General features: G+C 31.9%; 3 protein-coding genes across 4 annotated transcripts in view; all 3 read left to right on the top strand.

Annotated features, from left to right (window-relative positions):
* Window positions 1–2358, top strand: part of LOC120416243 (uncharacterized) — a 77929-nt gene extending 75571 nt beyond the window's left edge. The window contains exons 1-3 of one of the 2 annotated variants that reach the window (XM_039577945.2): window positions 1439–1569; window positions 1631–1745; window positions 1811–2358. In XM_039577945.2, the coding sequence (XP_039433879.1) occupies window positions 1543–1569; window positions 1631–1745; window positions 1811–2193 (525 nt within the window). In that variant the 5' untranslated portion in view covers window positions 1439–1542 and the 3' untranslated portion in view covers window positions 2194–2358. Of the gene's footprint in view, window positions 1–1438; window positions 1570–1630; window positions 1746–1810 lie in introns of those variants that run through there. The other variant, XM_052706216.1, reaches the window with a different exon arrangement.
* A 4517-nt stretch (window positions 2359–6875) lies between these two features.
* LOC120416246 (uncharacterized) lies at window positions 6876–7731 on the top strand. The gene is made up of 2 exons (XM_039577948.2): window positions 6876–6961; window positions 7048–7731. The coding sequence occupies exons 1-2, from the start codon at window positions 6942–6944 to the stop codon at window positions 7433–7435; spliced, it is 408 nt and encodes a 135-aa protein (XP_039433882.1). The 5' UTR covers window positions 6876–6941; the 3' UTR covers window positions 7436–7731.
* Window positions 7732–12572: 4841 nt separating this feature from the next.
* LOC120416242 (uncharacterized) lies at window positions 12573–13912 on the top strand. Its single transcript, XM_039577944.2, has 3 exons — window positions 12573–12713; window positions 12773–13128; window positions 13189–13912. The coding sequence occupies exons 2-3, from the start codon at window positions 12900–12902 to the stop codon at window positions 13455–13457; spliced, it is 498 nt and encodes a 165-aa protein (XP_039433878.1). The 5' UTR covers window positions 12573–12713; window positions 12773–12899; the 3' UTR covers window positions 13458–13912.
* The last annotated feature ends 4884 nt before the right edge of the window (window positions 13913–18796 follow it).

The following is an 18796-nucleotide window of genomic DNA, read 5'->3' as shown; positions in this document are numbered from 1 at the left end:
TCACCAGCACCACCGCGGTGCACCGGACCCACCAAAGTGTTTGTTTACATTTGGGACTTAGGCGTACTCGGTTACACGAGACGTCAAAATGAAAGAAATTTTACAGTCGTATTAAAAGTTAAGACTTTTAAATCAGTTAGTAAGGAGATTTCTAAAAACTTTACCAGTAAAAGTTTTCATTTTTAACACAAGAAAAAAACTTTCCCTCAAGCAAATTTTAGCAACTTTTTAAATCAAAAATAAGTTGCTTTTGTCTTAACAGTAATATTTTTTTGTGTGTGTTAAATTTTTGTTAATTTTTTGTATTTTTCAAATACCCATAATTTTTAAACTTTTTTAAATTGTAGTTCAAAATGTGTTAAAACATTTTGAAATTTTTTGAAATGTTTTTAAATATTTTTTAACGTTTTTATTTTTTTTTTTAATTTTTTCATCTGTATATTTTTTTTATTTCTTGAAAGATTTTTATTTTTTTTTGATTTGATTTTTTTTTAATTTTATGTTATTAATTTTAGCTTTTTATTTTTTTTAAATTATTCAATTTTATTAATTCTTTTATTTTTTCACTTTTTTAAACATTTTAAAATTGTTTTTAAGTAATTTTTTAATTTTATAAATGTTTTTTTGAAGATGTTATTTTTTTAATGCGCACCCTTACCAAAAATCACGATTTTTTGAGTTCCGAATCTCACTTTTCATACGAATTTTTCAGTTCAACCCATATAACCATTTTTATGGTTGTAGTACCTGAACTCAAAAAATCGTATGAAAAGTGAGATTTGGAACTCAAAAAATCATGATTTTTGGTAAGGGTGCGTTGATTTTTATATTTTTCTTTCAAATTTTTATTTTTTTTAACTTTGGGCACCCATAAACATAAACACATAAACTTTGAAAAATATCTGCAACGGCCTAATTATTGTTAATTTGTTAACTTCTTGAAAGGATTTTTTTATTTTATTGATTAAAAAAAATATTTGGATTTTTTAATTATTGTTAAATTTTATTTTATTTTACATTTTTTAATTTCTTCAAACTTTAAAAAAAAATTCTCTTTTTTTTAATCTTTTCTAAATTGTTTTTATTTCTTCATTTTTTTCAGATTTTTAGATTTTTAATCTGCTGCTATTTTTTAATTTTTTTTTTTAGTTTTTTTTCACTATTTTAATATCGTTTTTTTTTATTTTTTTTTTAATTATTTTATTATTGTTATATTTTTTTTTAAACTTTATTTTTAAATGTTTTAAATGTTTGATTTTCCCTACATTTTTTTTTAGATTTTTTAATAATTCATGACTGAGGAGAGAAGTTCATCTGAATTAGTAGTTGATTTTTGTTGAGAGTGTAGGAAAAATCAGTTACCTTCATCACGTTAAACGTGTACACACGATTTTACACGATTGTAAAGTTGATACCAATTTAAATCATCTTGAATCATACCAAAACAAAACATTTAGCGGCATTCTTGTCTAAAATTTATCAAACAAAGTCTTTTAACTTTTGCTTTAAAAATAATCTCAAAAACCATCAAAGTACAACAAAATGGTAATTCGTGAAACTAGTGATGTGGTAAATTATAAATAAATGTTAAATTTCCGAAAAAGTACTGTACACTATCCCCAACAAACAGGAAGACGACATTTCCTCCGACGGAGGCGGCTCCGACCACATCCGGTCCCGCAATCGCAGCCATCGGAACAGCGAGGACCTGGCCCGGCACCTGCTGGAACGTGGAACTCTCTACGGTAAAATTCTCCCTCAAAAATCTTCCTTACACATGTAACTAAGCCACTTCTTCCTTCCTCTACAGTGGACATGTTCCAGGCCGCCCTAAATGACATCATCGAGCGATACAGGCTCAAACAAACCGCAGTCGCAATCTTCCGCGGTTTGCAGCGCTATCCGGCCCTGGCCCTGGCCATCGCCGCCGTCCTGTTCATCCTGACGCTCCCGTTCATGATGTTTATCTTCTTCACCGTGGCCACCGCCATCATGACCTTTACCGGGTTTGTGCTGATCGAGGGAACGCTCGTGACGGTGGCCTCGATGATGCTGGTCGGAGTCCTGGTTGGGGGGTGCTGCCTGTTGGGATTCGTTGGGGTGGCCTTTTTGATTGGGTATTTCGGCATTTCGAAGGTGTACGATTGGTTTGGGAGGAGAGATGGCTTTAGATCATTTGGGCAAAGTAATTAGGTTGAATTTGTGTGATTGCACGGTGTATTGATGCAGTATTATTAATTTGATTGGTTTTTAGTTGAATTTTAGCACAATGATAATCGTATTCTCAATATTTATTGTAAAATAGCCATGTAAAAGTAACCAACATTTTAAGTCAGAATAAACATTTTTTAAACCTGATCAATTATGTTTGCTTCCTTTTTTGATTTTTTCAACATTTTTTCAAAATCTGCAAAGGAACCCTAGATAAAATAAAAATTTGCTGAAGACTGTCCAACATTATTACAATTTTATTTGTTTTTCATGAACGTGCTATCAATGACAGATCAGCACACTCTCGTACGGAACCACTCAAATTCTATCAATATTGAACTCACTCAAAATTACATTTCAAACGACTATTTTCAAAAGGCTCATTTGCAAAGTTTTGCTAAAATTTATTTCCAAATAAAATCAAAGATCTAGTGATTTTTCTCAAAATCTAAAACCCCTAAAATAACACTCAGCTAGCAAAATCTAAGCTTAGAAATATCCTTCCCTGCAAAGGTTTTTAAACTGATCTCAGTTGAAAGTTTCTCCAAATCTCTGAACTGTAAGTGTAGCATCCTGGAGCAGAACTGTTAAATTCTAAACAAAAACTAATTGAATTGAATTTTCAAATGCAATACATAATTTTTAGAAATTAAAAAAATCTTGAAGCGAGGGATTTGAAAAAAATAGGATTTTAGCGTTATCCAAAACAAAAACATAAACATTTCATTATTTTAAAATTGCTACAATTTAAATTCTGAGTGATGAAGCGTTAGAATTTCAGAATTTGGAAATAATAACACTTAACATTACATTTTTGTGTGAAGATGCTTCAAAAATAATAATTATTTTATTATTTAATAGTTAAATATTTTAAAAATGAGATTATTTTATAATTTCTTAGTTCATTGCATAATTCAACTAATCAATAATCAAATAATATAATAATTTTATTATTATTAAATAAAATATCATTAATTGTTTCATACATTTATTTAATAGTTGAATAACTTAATTTTTTTTAAATAACACAAAATGATTATTGAATAATAAATAACATAATTTTTCAAAAATTTTACGCAGGATTTAGAAAAAAAACTAGCTTAATCCACCTATGTGGTTGATGCCTTCATCACTTTTTATCAACAATGGGTAATATGAGTGGTTTGGACACATATTTCAGCATTTTTTTTTAGATCCAGAAAAATAAGTACACAGATATAACTTAAGAGGTCATAATTCGATACAGGGTTGCCAGATCATCAATGTTATGGATTCGTTGGAAAGGGTATTCGATTACATAACCAACGATGGGTCGGATGATGGATCCGGACATCGTTTACACACATTTAAATGAGATCCGGCTTCAAAAAAGTACATAAATATCACTCAAGTGGTCATAACTCGAGACAGGGTTGCCAGACCTTCAATGTTGTAGACTAGTTGGAAAGGTCTCTTAATTATCTAACCAACGATGGGCCGAATGATGGATCCGGACTTTGTTTACATGCATATAAATGAGATCCGGATATATGTGAAAACACATTTTTATACATGACTTTTGAACTAGTTATCGAAACTTCAAACAATTCAATAGCGATGTATGGGACCGTAAACCAAGTCGAATGCAACTGGTTTGGTCAAAATTGGTTCAGCCAGTGCTGAGAAAACTCAGTGAGAATTTTGGTCACATACATACATACACACACACATACACACACACATACACACACACACACACAGACATTTGTTCAGTTTTCGATTCTGAGTCGATATGTATACATGAAGGTAGGTCTTTGAGCTTTTAATAAAAAGTTCACTTTCAGAGCAGGATTATATATAGCCTTACCTCAGTGAGGAAGGCAAAATTATGCATGGTTTAATTTAATAGCCTAATTTAAAATTAAATTTAAAACATAATCTTAAAATAGTTTAGTGATTTTATAATTAATTCATTTATAGGTATATTTAATGATTCAATGATATAATCATCAGGGGTGACATTGGGTCTGGGGGTGAGAATGGGTCATACAAATTTCAGCATTTTTGTATGACCCAATGTCACCCCTGATGACGGTAACAATTTTGTTGCTTAATTATTTTATTAGGTAATTATTAGATAGATTATACATTTAATAATTGAATTTTTGATTAGTTATTAAAATATCTTAAGATTTTGTTTATTTGTTCAATTTTTCAATGATTAAAGCATTTAATTGTTGAAAAGTTCAAAAGTTTGTTTTATGTGATTATTAAATAATAGTGTGTCTTATATTAAATTATTAAACTATTTATTTTAATATTATTCAATTAATTAATTATTTAAATATACATTAAATACTCAAATTATTTATTGATTAAGAGTTGAATGAATAATATAATCGTATTAGATTCTTAAAAAAATATTACCTAATACTGATTTGACTTCATAAAAAAGTAACCCATTAAATATATTGATTTTTATATTTCAATAAATAAATATCATTTGTCTATTTTATAAATGATTCAAACAAAAAATTAACTCAAAAAATAATTAAATACACACAAAAAAACGTTACTTAATCCACCTTTAGGTGGTTGGTGCCTTCCTCACATTCATAAAGTCAATACATTCAGTAAAAACAGCAACATTCCCTTAACATGTTTAACAAATCAGCTTTATTACTCATTTCATTTGATAGGGTTCGCAGACCTTCAATTTTTCTGGCTCATCGGCAAGGTCTGATAAAAAAACCTATCCAACGATAGTTCACATGGAAGATTCAGACAATATTTTTATCACAATATCTGAGATCCGGCCTCCAAAAAGTATATAAATAACACTTATAACTTTTGATAGGGTTGTCAGATCCTTGATGTTTTAGGCTCATTTGAAAGGTCTTTCGATTATCTAACTAAGGATGGGTCGCATGATGGACCCGGACATCATTTTTACTAAAATATCTGAGATCCGGCCTCCAAAAAGTGTATAAATAACACTTAAGTACCAATATCTTTTGATAGGGTTGTCAGATCCTTGATGTTTCAGGCTCATTTGAAAGGTCTTTTTAATACCTTTCTCAAAATGTATAACATGATAGGGTTTCTTGCAAAAACCACCCTTTTTACAATCTTCCTGACATACGCCAAAATCGTTTTTTAGCATAACTTTTGAAGTACTTAACTAAACATGCTGGTTTTAAATAGAGACCTATGGGACTCCAAGACGGATCGAATGAGACTGATACGGTCAAAATCCGTTCATCCAGTCCGGAGATAATCGAGTGACAATTTTTTTGTCCACCCACCTACACACATCCACACAGACATTTGCTCAGAACATGATTCTGAGTCGATAGGTATACGTGAAAGTGGGTCTACGAGGTCGAATTAAGAAGTTCATTTTTCGAGTGATTTTATAGCCTTTCCTCAGTAAGGTGAGGAAGGCAAAAATCGGAATTCTGAAACGGAATTCAATTCAAATCGTTTAAGTATTCCGTTTCAAACGCAACAACTGATTCCGTGTACGTATCGATTCCAATTAAATTCCATTTCAGAATTGATTTTGTTTAAAGTAACCTTAATTCAATAAACCACAACATCCATTCCAGGTATTTTTACTTCTTGTTCTAACGACTTTCGAATAATCCTAACCATATGACGAACAGTAATTGTGCCATGAATTGTTAAGAAATTGTTTGAACCATTAGGACAAATTTTCACAAAATTTCATTTAGCTCAATCATACCGGGAATTGTTACATTTACAATACTGGCTACAGTACACTTAGGGAGCGTTCTTTTATTGCGTAACACAAACAATAGGATTTTTAGACCCCCTCCCCCTCCCCCTCGTAACAAAATTTCCATACAAATTTTAAAAAAAATGTATGGAGCGTAACACGGCCTCAGACCCCCCCTCCCCCATCTGCGTTACGTAATAAAAGAACGCTCCCTTATCTTTAAGCAAAAGCTGTTCCAAATAGATCTAACCTGAATTGGGTCCTAAAATGAAGCTTATATTGCTGATATTATTGTTTCCAGCGATAAATCTTATTTTTCTGCGTACAATGACCCATTGTACGACCACAAAGAGTTTAAAATGGATTTTTAAATCAATTTTGAAAAATTAACCTTGCGGTCCTTCTTGACAGAAAAGGTCCTACTTGACAGCTCTTTCCAAGGGGACCATAGTTGATCCATCGAAAAAATGTTGTCTCGTCAACTTTTTTTTTGCATTAAAATAAAAAAAAGTGATCAGAAATGGTTTTTAAGCGTGTTTTTAATCGTTGTACATAAAAAAAAATACATAGGGCTTTAGGACCCTATTGTCGAACAATTGTTTGGACCATAGGAAAATTTTCAAAAAATTTCATTTAGCCATTTTGAGAGGTACTTCTGATTTTGAGTATGTGATCTATTTTCACCACCTTGTCTTATTTCCTTAGTCAACTCAATCGGAATTCTGAAATAAAATTCAATTCGAATCGTTTACGTAGGTATTTCGTTTTAAACGCAACAACCGATTTCGTGTATGTTCGGTTGTTGCGTTTGAAACGGAAAACGTAAACGGTTCGAATTGAATTCCGTTTAAGAACTCCGATTGAGTTGACTGGGTCACTTTGGTCGACGCTCATATTCAGTACGCAGCCATTAACTGACAGGAAAAAGTTATATAACAGTTTTACCAACTGTCAATTTCACCCGGTCCGGCGGACGCTGTCAGTGTCAAAGCAGCAGCACAACAAAATACCAATGGAGCCGCGGCAGCATCGGTGAGTTGAAGATTTCTTTTAATCCAAGCAGCGAGTGAACTTCGATCAGCCATCATCATTACACGTTTTCTTTTTTCTCCTTCCAGATGCAGCATCCTTGGCCAAACCGTCCCCCAAATCCAGCCAAACGACAGCGCAAGAAGGCAACATCTTGCAGAAGCTGTCCAAACTAGCGGGATGGAGATTTGTATGAGGATCGTGTTTGCGGACGAAAGAAGTCCTTCGGGGACGCAGGGACTGCATCGACATCTAAGTTCGGACGATCACCACAACACAGAGAACTTTCCAGGGGAGACGACGATCAAGATGTACCTGCTGCAGCACCATGTCGGCTATCCAGCGGTCCATCGTCGATCTCCAAACAGCGTCGAGGTCATCGGCGGCCAAACGCTGCGCAACACGGTCTTCCCGCCGCCCAGCAAACGCCTCTCGCGAATCCCTCATCTGGACATCTTCCCTAAATCAAACGGCTGAAGCACCACCGGAGTGACCATCGGCGCCATCGAACCAGTTAACCCGATCGTCGAGCAAGCCGGTCATTACGAAGACCGCCACAACCTCGGAAGCGGTTGACGAGCAAGACCTGTTCCAACAGGTCACGCCAAGACAAAGACGACAAAATCGACAGCTTCGCGGTGGCGTCAGTGAGGACGAAAGCAGCGGCCTCCACACGATCCACGTTCACCATTCGCTTTGTGTAAATGTAATCTTCTAAATGTAATTGCGTGAACTATCAATATATTTGCTTAAAATATAAATCCTAAAACTGTGATCTAGTTTTAAGCTTTCTCTATTTCTATCCCTTTTCCCTTGCAATTTTAGTAAGTTTTTTCTTATTTTTTCTTACTCTTGGTAACACCTTTATTTACAAGCAGAGACGCATCGAGCTCTACAGGCTCAATAAAAACTCCTTACCTGCTCTGTATGGTAGAACAGAGCTATGCTCTGTATGCAGCGAACAGAGCCAGCTCTGTATGGGGAAAAATAATATTGATTTGCATATATCTCAAAAACGATAAGTTTTAGAAAGTTGACATGTTCTAGAAAGTTGCTGGTACCAAAAGGTTCTATATTATTGTCTCAGACGTCATTACAATTTGATTGATTTTAGTTGTGCAAAACAAGAAAAAACTATTTATTTTCTAAGATACAAGGTATAGAATATTTTTGTTTTCGACAAAGTTGCTCAACTACCAAAAATGAACAACTCTCTCGAAGACACCAAAGCTCTATCTTCAATAGATACCGAAATAAAAAATAAAAACTATTTTTATAATAAATACTGCTTGCGACAAACACAAAGCGACCGCGTCGTAGGCACAGGTAATATGAGGCATGTTTGGTAGAGATCGTCTGAAGTGAAAACTAGTATAGCAGAGTGTTCATAGAGAGTTTTTATGTTAAATGCTCTCGTCTGGATGGTTGAAAGAAATTTCAGATAAAATTATACAAATTTATAAAATTATATTCTTTTTATTGTACTGGTAAGTAATTAAGATTAGAAACAACAAAATTATTGCACAGCTATTTTTATGTTTGTCTTGACAAAACAAATGTTTAACAAAATTACAAGTTTTGTTCAACAAATTAAGATAAAAAACAATTTCAAATACGCAAGTTAAAAAAAATAAAAACTAAATCTTCTAACAATTATTATAATTTAATAAAAAGAAAATCAGTTAACATAAGTTTTACCTTATAAAGATTTCAGGAAACTTTTCTATTTTATTTAATTCAACAGAAAAAAACTATATTTTTCAAGCAAGATAACCATAAGAAAGTTTTAAGCTCTAAATAATGTCTATGATTTTTTTTTTACATTTTGTCACCTTTTTTAAATAAAATAAGAAAATGAAATTAAATAGCAAAAACCATTTTTTCTTTATTTCTCAAGCCAGGAAATCAGTGAAGAGTTTCAAGCTCTAAATGCTCTCTATGGAAATTTACCATTTTATTACCTGTATTCTAAATATTTTTTTTCATTTTTCAAACAAAGGAAAGCAGTGAAGAGTTTTTAGCTCTAAATGCTCTCTATGGAAATTTGCCATTTTATTACCTGTATTCTAAATATTTTTTTATTTTTCAAACAAAGGAAAGCAGTGAAGAGTTTTTTGTTCCAAATGCTCTTTATGGAAATTTTGCTATTTTTTTTCTCACTACAAGATTTTAACATCAATTGAGTTGAATAATGTAATTAAATTTAAGTTGGACAAAATAAATCGATAATATATTTTATTGTCGATTATGTTTTTGCTAAATTTCCATAGAGAGCATTTAGAGCCAAAAACTCTTCACTGCTTTCCTTTATTTGAAAAATAAAAAAATATTTAGAATTCAGGTAATAAAATGGCAAATTTCCATAGAGAGCATTTAGAGCTAAAAACTCTTCACTGCTTTCCTTTGTTTGAAAAATAAAAAAAATATTTAGAATACAGGTAATAAAATGGCAAATTTCCATAGAGAGCATTTAGAGCTAAAAACTCTTCACTGCTTTCCTTTATTTGAAAAATAAAAAAATATTTAAAATACAGGTAATAAAATGGCAAATTTCCATAGAGAGCATTTAGAGCTTGAAACTCTTCACTGATTTCCTGGCTTGAGAAATAAAGAAAAAATGGTTTTTGCTATTTAATTTCATTTTCTTATTTTATTTAAAAAAGGTGACAAAATGTAAAAAAAAAATCATAGACATTATTTAGAGCTTAAAACTTTCTTATGGTTATCTTGCTTGAAAAATATAGTTTTTTTTCTGTTGAATTAAATAAAATAGAAAAGTTTCCTGAAATCTTTATAAGGTAAAACTTATGTTAACTGATTTTCTTTTTATTAAATTAAAATAATTGTTAGAAGATTTAGTTTTTATTTTTTTTAACTTGCGTATTTGAAATTGTTTTTTATCTTAATTTGTTGTACAAAACTTGTAATTTTGTTAAACATTTGTTTTGTCAAGACAAACATAAAAATAGCTGTGCAATAATTTTGTTGTTTCTAATCTTAATTACTTACCAGTACAATAAAAAGAATATAATTTTATAAATTTGTATAATTTTATCTGAAATTTCTTTCAACCATCCAGACGAGAGCATTTAACATAAAAACTCTCTATGAACACTCTGCTATACTAGTTTTCACTTCAGACGATCTCTACCAAACATGCCTCATATTACCTGTGCCTACGACGCGGTCGCTTTGTGTTTGTCGCAAGCAGTATTTATTATAAAAATAGTTTTTATTTTTTATTTCGGTATCTATTGAAGATAGAGCTTTGGTGTCTTCGAGAGAGTTGTTCATTTTTGGTAGTTGAGCAACTTTGTCGAAAACAAAAATATTCTATACCTTGTATCTTAGAAAATAAATAGTTTTTTTCTTGTTTTGCACAACTAAAATCAATCAAATTGTAATGACGTCTGAGAGAATAATATATAACCTTTTGGTACCAGCAACTTTCTAGAACATGTCAACTTTCTAAAACTTATCGTTTTTGAGATATATGCAAATCAATATTATTTTTCCCCATACAGAGCTGGCTCTGTTCGCTGCATACAGAGCTTAGCTCTGTTCTACCATACAGAGCAGGTAAGGAGTTTTTATTGAGCCTGTAGAGCTCGATGCGTCTCTGTTTACAAGTAATAATTGCTCCAAAATGGATTTGATGTAACACACAGCTGAAAGGAACTCCAAAACTCTGTTATGTACCCCAAAAGAACTTATTGTATCTTGATTATTCACCAATAAACCCGAATTGAATTGAAAAAAATATAAATCCTTCTGCTGACCGTGGCCGATGGCCTAATAATAGTGTGATCGATTGAATGGCAATCTCGCCTCTACGAGAAATCAAAAGGCATCTGTACAAGCATTCCTTAACCGACTCACGCCCACGTAGCTCAAGAATCTAGGTTTCTTCCAGTATACAACAAACAAGAAATTTCTAAAAGTATAGTAATTTCTAAATTCTATAAGTGCTTTTAACTGTTGATTGGGTTGTCAGATTTTCAACGTTTTGGGCGCGTTGGAAAGGTCTTTTGACTACGCATCCAACGACGGGTCACATGATTGACCCAGACATCATTTTCATCAAAATATCTGAGATCCGGCCTCAAGAAATAGTATGACAAACACTTAAGTGCTTATAACTTTTGATAGGGTTGTCAGATTTTCAATGTTTTGGGCGCGTTGGGAAGGTCTTTTGACTACGCATCCAACGACGGGTCACATGATTGACCCGGACATCATTTTCATCAAAATATCTGAAATCCGGCCTCAAGAAATGGTATGACTAACACTTAAGTGCTTATAACTCTTGAAAGGGGGGTCAGATTTTCAATGTTTTGGGCGCGTTGGAAAGGTCTTTTGACTACGCATCCAACGATGGGTCACATGATTGACCCGGACATCATTTTCATCAAAATATCTGAGATCCGGCCTCAAGAAATGGCATAAAAAACACTTAAGTGCTAATAACTTTTGATAGGGTTATCAGATCTTCAATGTTTTGGACTCGTTAGAAAGGTCTTTTAAACACCTTTCAGAAAATGTATAATATGCCATGTTTTCTTACAAAAACCACCCTTTTTACAATCTTCCGGACTTTAGTCAAAACTGTTTTTTTAGCATAACTTTTGAAGTACTTTACTAAACTTCATAATTTTCAATAGGGACTTATGGGACCCCAAGACAAATCGAATGAGACCAAAACGGTCCAAATCGGTTAAGCCAGTGCTGAGATAATCGAGTGCATATTTTTTGGTGCACAGACCCACATCCCTACACACACACACACACACACACACAGACATTTGCTCAGAATTTGATTCTGAGTCGATATGTATACGTGAAGGTGGGTCTAGGAGGTCAAATTAAGAAGTTCGTTTTTCGAGTGATTTTATAGCCTTTCCTCAGTAAAGTGAGGAAGGCAAAACATTACTGTAATGACAAAAGTAACTTACTCTTGAAATAAAAAGTGGATAAAACTCGCTACATTAAAAGTTTTTTTCTTGTATTAAAAATGAAAACTTTTACTGCTACAGTTTTTGAAAATCTCATTACGAACTGATTTAAAAGTTTTAACTTTTAATACGACTGTATAATTTCTTTCATTTTGTCGTGCTCGTGTAACCGTGTACGCCTAAGTTCCAAATGTAAACAAACATTTTGGTGGTTCCGGTAGGTTCCGGTGTTCCAGTGGTGAGTCCACAAAGACAAGGCCAGCTTCCTGCAGGACCTGCAGCTGTTTCACGACCGGAATGGGTAAGAAGGAAGCTTGGGTGTTTTGTGGGGTGTTTGATTGATTTTGTTTGTTTTTGTAGGACGCCGGTTGTCGAAAATCGGAGTCGAGATGTGGTATTGGACTGGTTGGATCCGACGGAAGAGGAGGACGACGAGAAGCGGCATAATCGGAGATGGTCAGCTCGGATGTTGCACTCGGTGCCGGCCGGCCGTTCCAACCATCAGCAGCATTATGTGCCGGAAGTGACCGGGAACAGTGTGGGATGTCCTGCGAGTTGTAAAAGTTTTCTGAGTATGCTGATTTTGTCGCTTTTGTCACCGTTACTACTAGATCACCGTTTGCACGCGTATGTTCAACGAGAGCAAACACCCGCTGAAGGTGGATCGATGTCCGAAGCTGATTACGGTTCTGTTGGCACACGCCGGAGTTTTCGCTGAAGGACATGTTCGATGAGTATTACACAAATATCCGGAAGAACAGTTTGCAGCCTTTGAACCTGCAGCTGTTTCACGAACGGAATGGGTAAGAAGGAAACTTAAGTGTTTTGCGGGGTTTGTGATCGACTTTATTTCTTTCTGTAGGACGCCGTTTATGCGGTTGCCGAAGATCCAGTACGTGGATTTGCACCAGTTGTATTCGGTTGTGGTGGCCTGGGGTGGGTGGTTGAAGGTCTATTTTCGCAAGGACTGAGACGAGAGCATCGAAGAGATGGCGCTGCCGAAGCGTTGCGTGAACAACGAGATTGCGATGAAGCAGATTTACATTCGGTTTTTGGACAAGCACGAACAAGTTAATTTTCACGGTGAGAAGAAGGACCCAACGGAAAATGAGGACGACAAGAAGCGGTATAATCGAAATGGTCTGTCTGTACGAAATGCCGTTGGTCCTGGAGCTGTCATACCCGTATTTCGCACCTGGAACACCGAAGAAGTCACTAGTGAGTAATGAGAATGTGTGCAATGGCTAGCCAACTTCACTTACTTTCTATCTCTTTTAGCAACTTCCCGCCCACAAACATTCACCTCGCGACGGCGCAGCTTCAGCCGAATGAACCTGGACAGTGAGCCAAAAAAAAATCTGTGTCATTCTCGAAGTAGGATTACGTGCTCAAAATCGAATTCCGTTCCGAGGGCCTCATTAACTCCATGTTCCGGATGCGCTTCCAGGATCGGGAACTCCCCGTTCAGGCACTTTACTTCCCAGCCGGGAAACGTCGACCACCCTTCCCGAATCAACGGCCAACTCCTCCAAGACTGTCCTGATTGAGGCCGGAAACGTGACCATCGTGTTCTTTACACTGCTGTCGCGCGTCGAAACCTGCATTCGGAACCGTCCAGCCTGGGTATTCGGAAGTGACCGGTGGCGTACCGTATGAATCGGTACAGTTTGGACTCGGATATTGGCCTACCTTGAGCAGAAGCTAGAGGAGAAGCGTTAAATACAATAAAAAAGGTGTTTTTTAACACACTGTTTAAAAATTTAAAAAATAAATGTAAAAAACCAGGCACATTTTTCTGAAATTACCCCTATAGTGCTAAATGTTGTGTATTCTTGCCATAAAAGGTTTCTTTTCCAATTAAAAGTAAAATACTTTTACCGATACAACGATTTTGTTCCATAAATGCATGGTAGTTTCAAAAACTTTCCAACTTTTAAATTGAAAAGTTTGAACTTTCTACGAATATTCACCAACGCGAACTTTTAATCCAACGAACGATCTTTTTAAATTTAGAGTATTTTTTCTTTGTGTGTAATTATTTTATATTTCATGAAATTAAGAACTTTGGAACTTTTGAGTTTAAGAAGTTATTTTTTTTAAATCTACTATTTAAAAAAATGTTAGTCCTGTTTTTGTGGATTTAAAAAAAAATACACACCCAATTTTCATGTTTCTTTTGGGGTGTTTTTTTAAACCGCCTTTAGCCTAAAAAGCAAAAATAAGATTTTAAAATTTTCAATAAAATAAAATAATAAATATAATAAAATAATGAATAATTTTTTTTAAATACATCACATTCCATCTGCGTACCAGACCGTTTACCCGTTTTATTTCTTTCTTTCAGCGACTGAAGCAAATTTATATATATTTTTTTACTGTTACAAGTTGAAAATGACACTTTCAAATAAAAAAAGTGCAAATTCATTGAACATTTCATTTCTCTGCTTAAAATTCTTACATTTTTCTCCTACATTCATGTTAAAAAAAATATTGGATACAACTTTTTTTTTGTTTTCGTTCTTATCGTTTCTACAACTTTGCAAAACACAAAATGTAAACACACAGCCTATCCTGCAAACGTCAGTGAATGTTCACAAAAATAATGAGCAAGATGGACTCTTGTTTACCAATCCACATTGGTCCAATTTTTTTCACCTGAAATTGCTAAGATACCAGTTTATGATTGTTGTATGGACAGCTGGCAAAATTGATTGAAGATTGTATAGACGGCTTCTTTGGTCATAGCAAAAATGCGTACAAAGGTTTAGGGTTAGCAAGAACAAAAAAAGTGTAAATTGTTGTTTGAAGTCTAAAAAAAGCTACTTTTTAAAGATAATGTCAGTGATTTTTGATAAGCGTGCAAAGAAACGTCAAAATACACACCTAACTCAGATCAATCATGTTTGGTTAGTTTTTAAACAAATAAAACACGTTTCCCTTGCTGTTAATAACGTTCTCAAATTTATTTCGTCACTGTAATCAATTAATTCAACCGACATTTTCGTACAATTCAGAGTTATTTTTTCCAAAATGTTTAATTTTTTTTTTAGTTGACTTCACATTACTGAAGAAAATTTAGTTTTTTTCTGTTGAAAGAACGAAAAAAATTGTTTTTTTTTTTCAAATCAAGATCTTCCTGTTTCGACCTTCGTTCGGGGGTTATTTTTCTAAAATAATTGTCTTGCTGTGATAGAGAGTACACACTACGTAGGTGAGTTGGTTGAAGTTTAAGTTTTCCTGACTTCGCTAGTAAATTTGTGCAGTTAGTTGTTTTAGTGAGCTTGTACCTGTTTTGTGATTCCGTTTCATCGTTCTTTCGCCGCTCTGCGCTGCGGGGGTTAATATTCAGAGTTAAATAGTGTATTTGGCTTGGGTGCTCTAAAAATTGAGTACAAAAAGTTTGTGTGATTTGGGTGTTGTATTTTGTTTTGGCTATTCCGTTCTTTCTATGAGTTTGGAAGATACTTTAGAGCTGTGTATAATATTTGTTTTCGTTGATAGTGAGTTGTCTCCTTTAGTCGATATAGTTTTTTAGTTTTACTTTTCTGGTTGAAATGATAAATTTCTCTACGAGAGATTCGAAAGAAAAGCGTGTAGAAAAACATCTAAAAGTCCAATCAAATACTTCACACTGACACTTCAAACCTGTATCCGTTTGTCTCTCTCTTCTTCTTCCGGTCCTCAAAACCTCGTTTGAGCTTTCTTTAAAATTTAAAAGGGGAAATTCGGTAATTTTGTCTTCTTTTTTCTTTTAAATTGTATACATTTGGCGTGATTTGTATTGTTTGTGTTGGATCAGAGTCAGTTGTTTGCTTCGCGCCAAGCGAAACTTGAGATTAACTTTTAATACTTGTTTTATGTTGTTTGATTTCATGAGGATTGGGATGGTTATTTATGAATAACTTTTTTTTTCAAATGCATTACAATATATTTAAGATGGAAGCTGCATGATGAAACAAAAAAATGGGGGAAAAAGCATCACTCTACTTTCTACATTTTTTGCTAGCTAAATGCAGCAATAATTTGTTTTGTATTTTGTTCATAATCTACTCTTCGGTTTAGTTTTTGTTAGTTGGAGCAGAACGTTAGAGCTTGTTTTGGCCTGGTGAGAATAATATGTGCTGGGTGAGATTTTTTTAGGAGGATTAGTTACTTTGTTAGTTTAGTTTAGTTATTTTCAAGTGTAGATCAAGTGGGGAAGCGTTGCTTGTAAGAATTTAGAAAATTCTCTAAAATGAATTTAGCAGTAGCATTTATGCCGTTTTTTTTTTTGAAAAATTCTATAATAGATAAGTTTCCAGAAAAGAAAATTATATTGAGAAAAAATATCAAAGAACTAACGATTAAAATGAGGCATACCGTATGCTTAACCTGTCAAAAAGTGAGTACTTTTTACAATACTGCATATGCACGCTCAAATAAACCATCAAAAATAATTTAAAAACCTTTGTTTTGGAATTACGTGTAAAATTGTTTTTTTCTGGATTTGATTTCACGTTGATTTTTAAAATTTTATTCGGGTAACCTCGAATGACCGTGTATCTTTTTCGCAAACTGTCAAAATACACGCTCGATGAAACTAACTCAAAAAACACTGAGTTTAGGCTTCCCAACAAGCAACACGCTTCCCAACACTTGGCTACTCACCTGACCTGGTTTCTAAAGTTTAGTTTAGCATTGTTTGTTATAAGTTTAATTCAAATTTGACACATCCTTTCAATTTTAGGCACTTTGAAGTTCGACGAGTAGAAACTGTGCACGCCCAAATGAAAATAACTTATTTTTGGTGTTAATTTAATTCAGACTTTGTCAAAAACGAACCTACTCAAGAATGAGTTTTTTTTTCGCTAAAGAAGGTATTACACTGCGTCAAACTTACTGCGGAATACTTTGTTTACAAACTTGTCCGTGTTTTATTTTTTTTTAAATGCATAATTTTTTTTCTGTTGCAGTAAAGGGAAGTTTCAAACAATGATTCCAGAAGTTGAATTTAAGCATTTAATAGCGATAGTTTTCAGTAGATTGATTATTTTTAATTCGCCGATCAAACTATTTAGAGCGATGGTCTAAGAAATTAAAATCATTTAAAAAATATAAAAAATATTAAACTAAATGCATACAATTCAAATATTAAATTGAACTTTAAAATTAAGAACTAAAAAAAATTACGGATAGAAATTAAATAAAATCCGGAATTTGACACATTTCATTTTTTCTAAATTCACAAATTTGAAATTTCACAACTCAAAAATTATTAGATTTTTCATTTCTAAAAAAAAAATCAAAAATTCTAATGTTTCTTTGATCCTTTTTTAAATTAATGAAGAAACTAAAAATTTCAAATTCCTAAATTCTAATAATTTTTTTAAGTTCCTAAATTCTGCAATTCTTGAATTTTTAAATTCTAAAATTCTAAACATCTAAAATTCTAAAATTCCAAAATTCTAAAATCCAAAAATTCAAAAATTATAAAGTTATGAAATTCTTAAATAATAAAAGTCTAAAATTCCAGAATCTATAATTCTCAAATTCTAGATTCATAAAATTCATTTTTTTTTAATTTTGAAATTTCAAAATTCTATGATTTTAAAATCCTAAAATTTTAAAATTGAAAAATTCTAAAATCCTAAAATTTCAAAATTCTAAAATTAAAAATTCAGAAATTATGAAACATTAAAATTCTGAAATTCTAAAACTCTGAAATTCTAAAATTCTAAAATTCTATAATTCTAAGATTCCAAGATTCTAAAATTCTAAAATTCTAAAATTCTAAAATTCTAAAATTCTAAAATTCTAAAATTCTAAAATTCTAAAATTCTAAAATTCTAAAATTCTAAAATTCTAAACTTCTAAAATTCTAAAATTCTAAAATTCTAAAATTCTAAAATTCTAAAATTCTAAAATTCTAAAATTCTAAAATTCTGAAATTCTAAAATTCTAAAATTCTAAAATTCTAAAATTCTAAAATTCTAAAATTCTAAAATTCTAAAATTCTAAAATTCTAAAATTCTAAAATTCTAAAATTCTAAAATTCTAAAATTCTAAAATTCTAAAATTCTAAAATTCTAAAGCTCTTAAATTCTTAAATTCTTAAATTCTTAAATTCTTAAATTCTGAAATTCTGAAATTCTTAAATTCCTAAATTCTTAAATTCTTAAATTTTTAAATTCTAAAATTCTAAAATTCTAAAATTCTAAAATTCTAAAATTCTGAAATTCTAAAATTCTAAAATTCTAAAATTCTAAAATTCTAAAATTCTACAATTCTAAAATTCTAAAATTTTAAAATTCTAAAATTCTAAAATTCTAAAATTCTAAAATTCTAAAATTCTAAAATTCTAAAATTCTAAAATTCTAAAATTCTAAAATTCTAAAATTCTAAAATTCTAAAATTCTAAAATTCTAAAATTCTAAAATTCTAAAATTCTAAAATTCTAAAATTCTAAAATTCTAAAATTCTAAAATTCTAAAATTCTGAAATTCTAAGATTCTAAAATTCTAAAATTCTAGAATTCTTAAATTAAAAAATCCAAAAATTCAAAAAATATAAAGTTATGAAATTCTAAAATTCTAGAATTCTAAAATTGTAAAATTGTAAAATTCTCAAATTCTAAGATTCATAAAATTCTAAAATTCTGAAATTTTAAAATTCTAAAATTTCAAAATTCTATGATTTTAAAATTCTAAACCTTTAAAATTCTAATATTCTGGAATCCTAAAATTTCGAAATTTTTTAATTCCTAAATTCAAATATTAAAAAAATAAAAATTCAGAATTTGAAAAAAAATCCTAAAATTTGAAAATTCTGATATTCTAAATTGCTGAATTTCTGAAATTCTATGATTCAAATTAAAATTCAAAAAAGCCAAAAAAAATATGAAAATATG

This window comes from Culex pipiens, chromosome 1 (assembly GCF_016801865.2).
Source record: "Culex pipiens pallens isolate TS chromosome 1, TS_CPP_V2, whole genome shotgun sequence".
In the NCBI taxonomy this organism is placed as follows: Eukaryota; Metazoa; Arthropoda; class Insecta; order Diptera; family Culicidae; genus Culex; species Culex pipiens.
The sequence above is the reverse complement of the archived record's forward strand: the minus strand, read 5'-3'. Positions and strand labels throughout refer to the sequence as shown.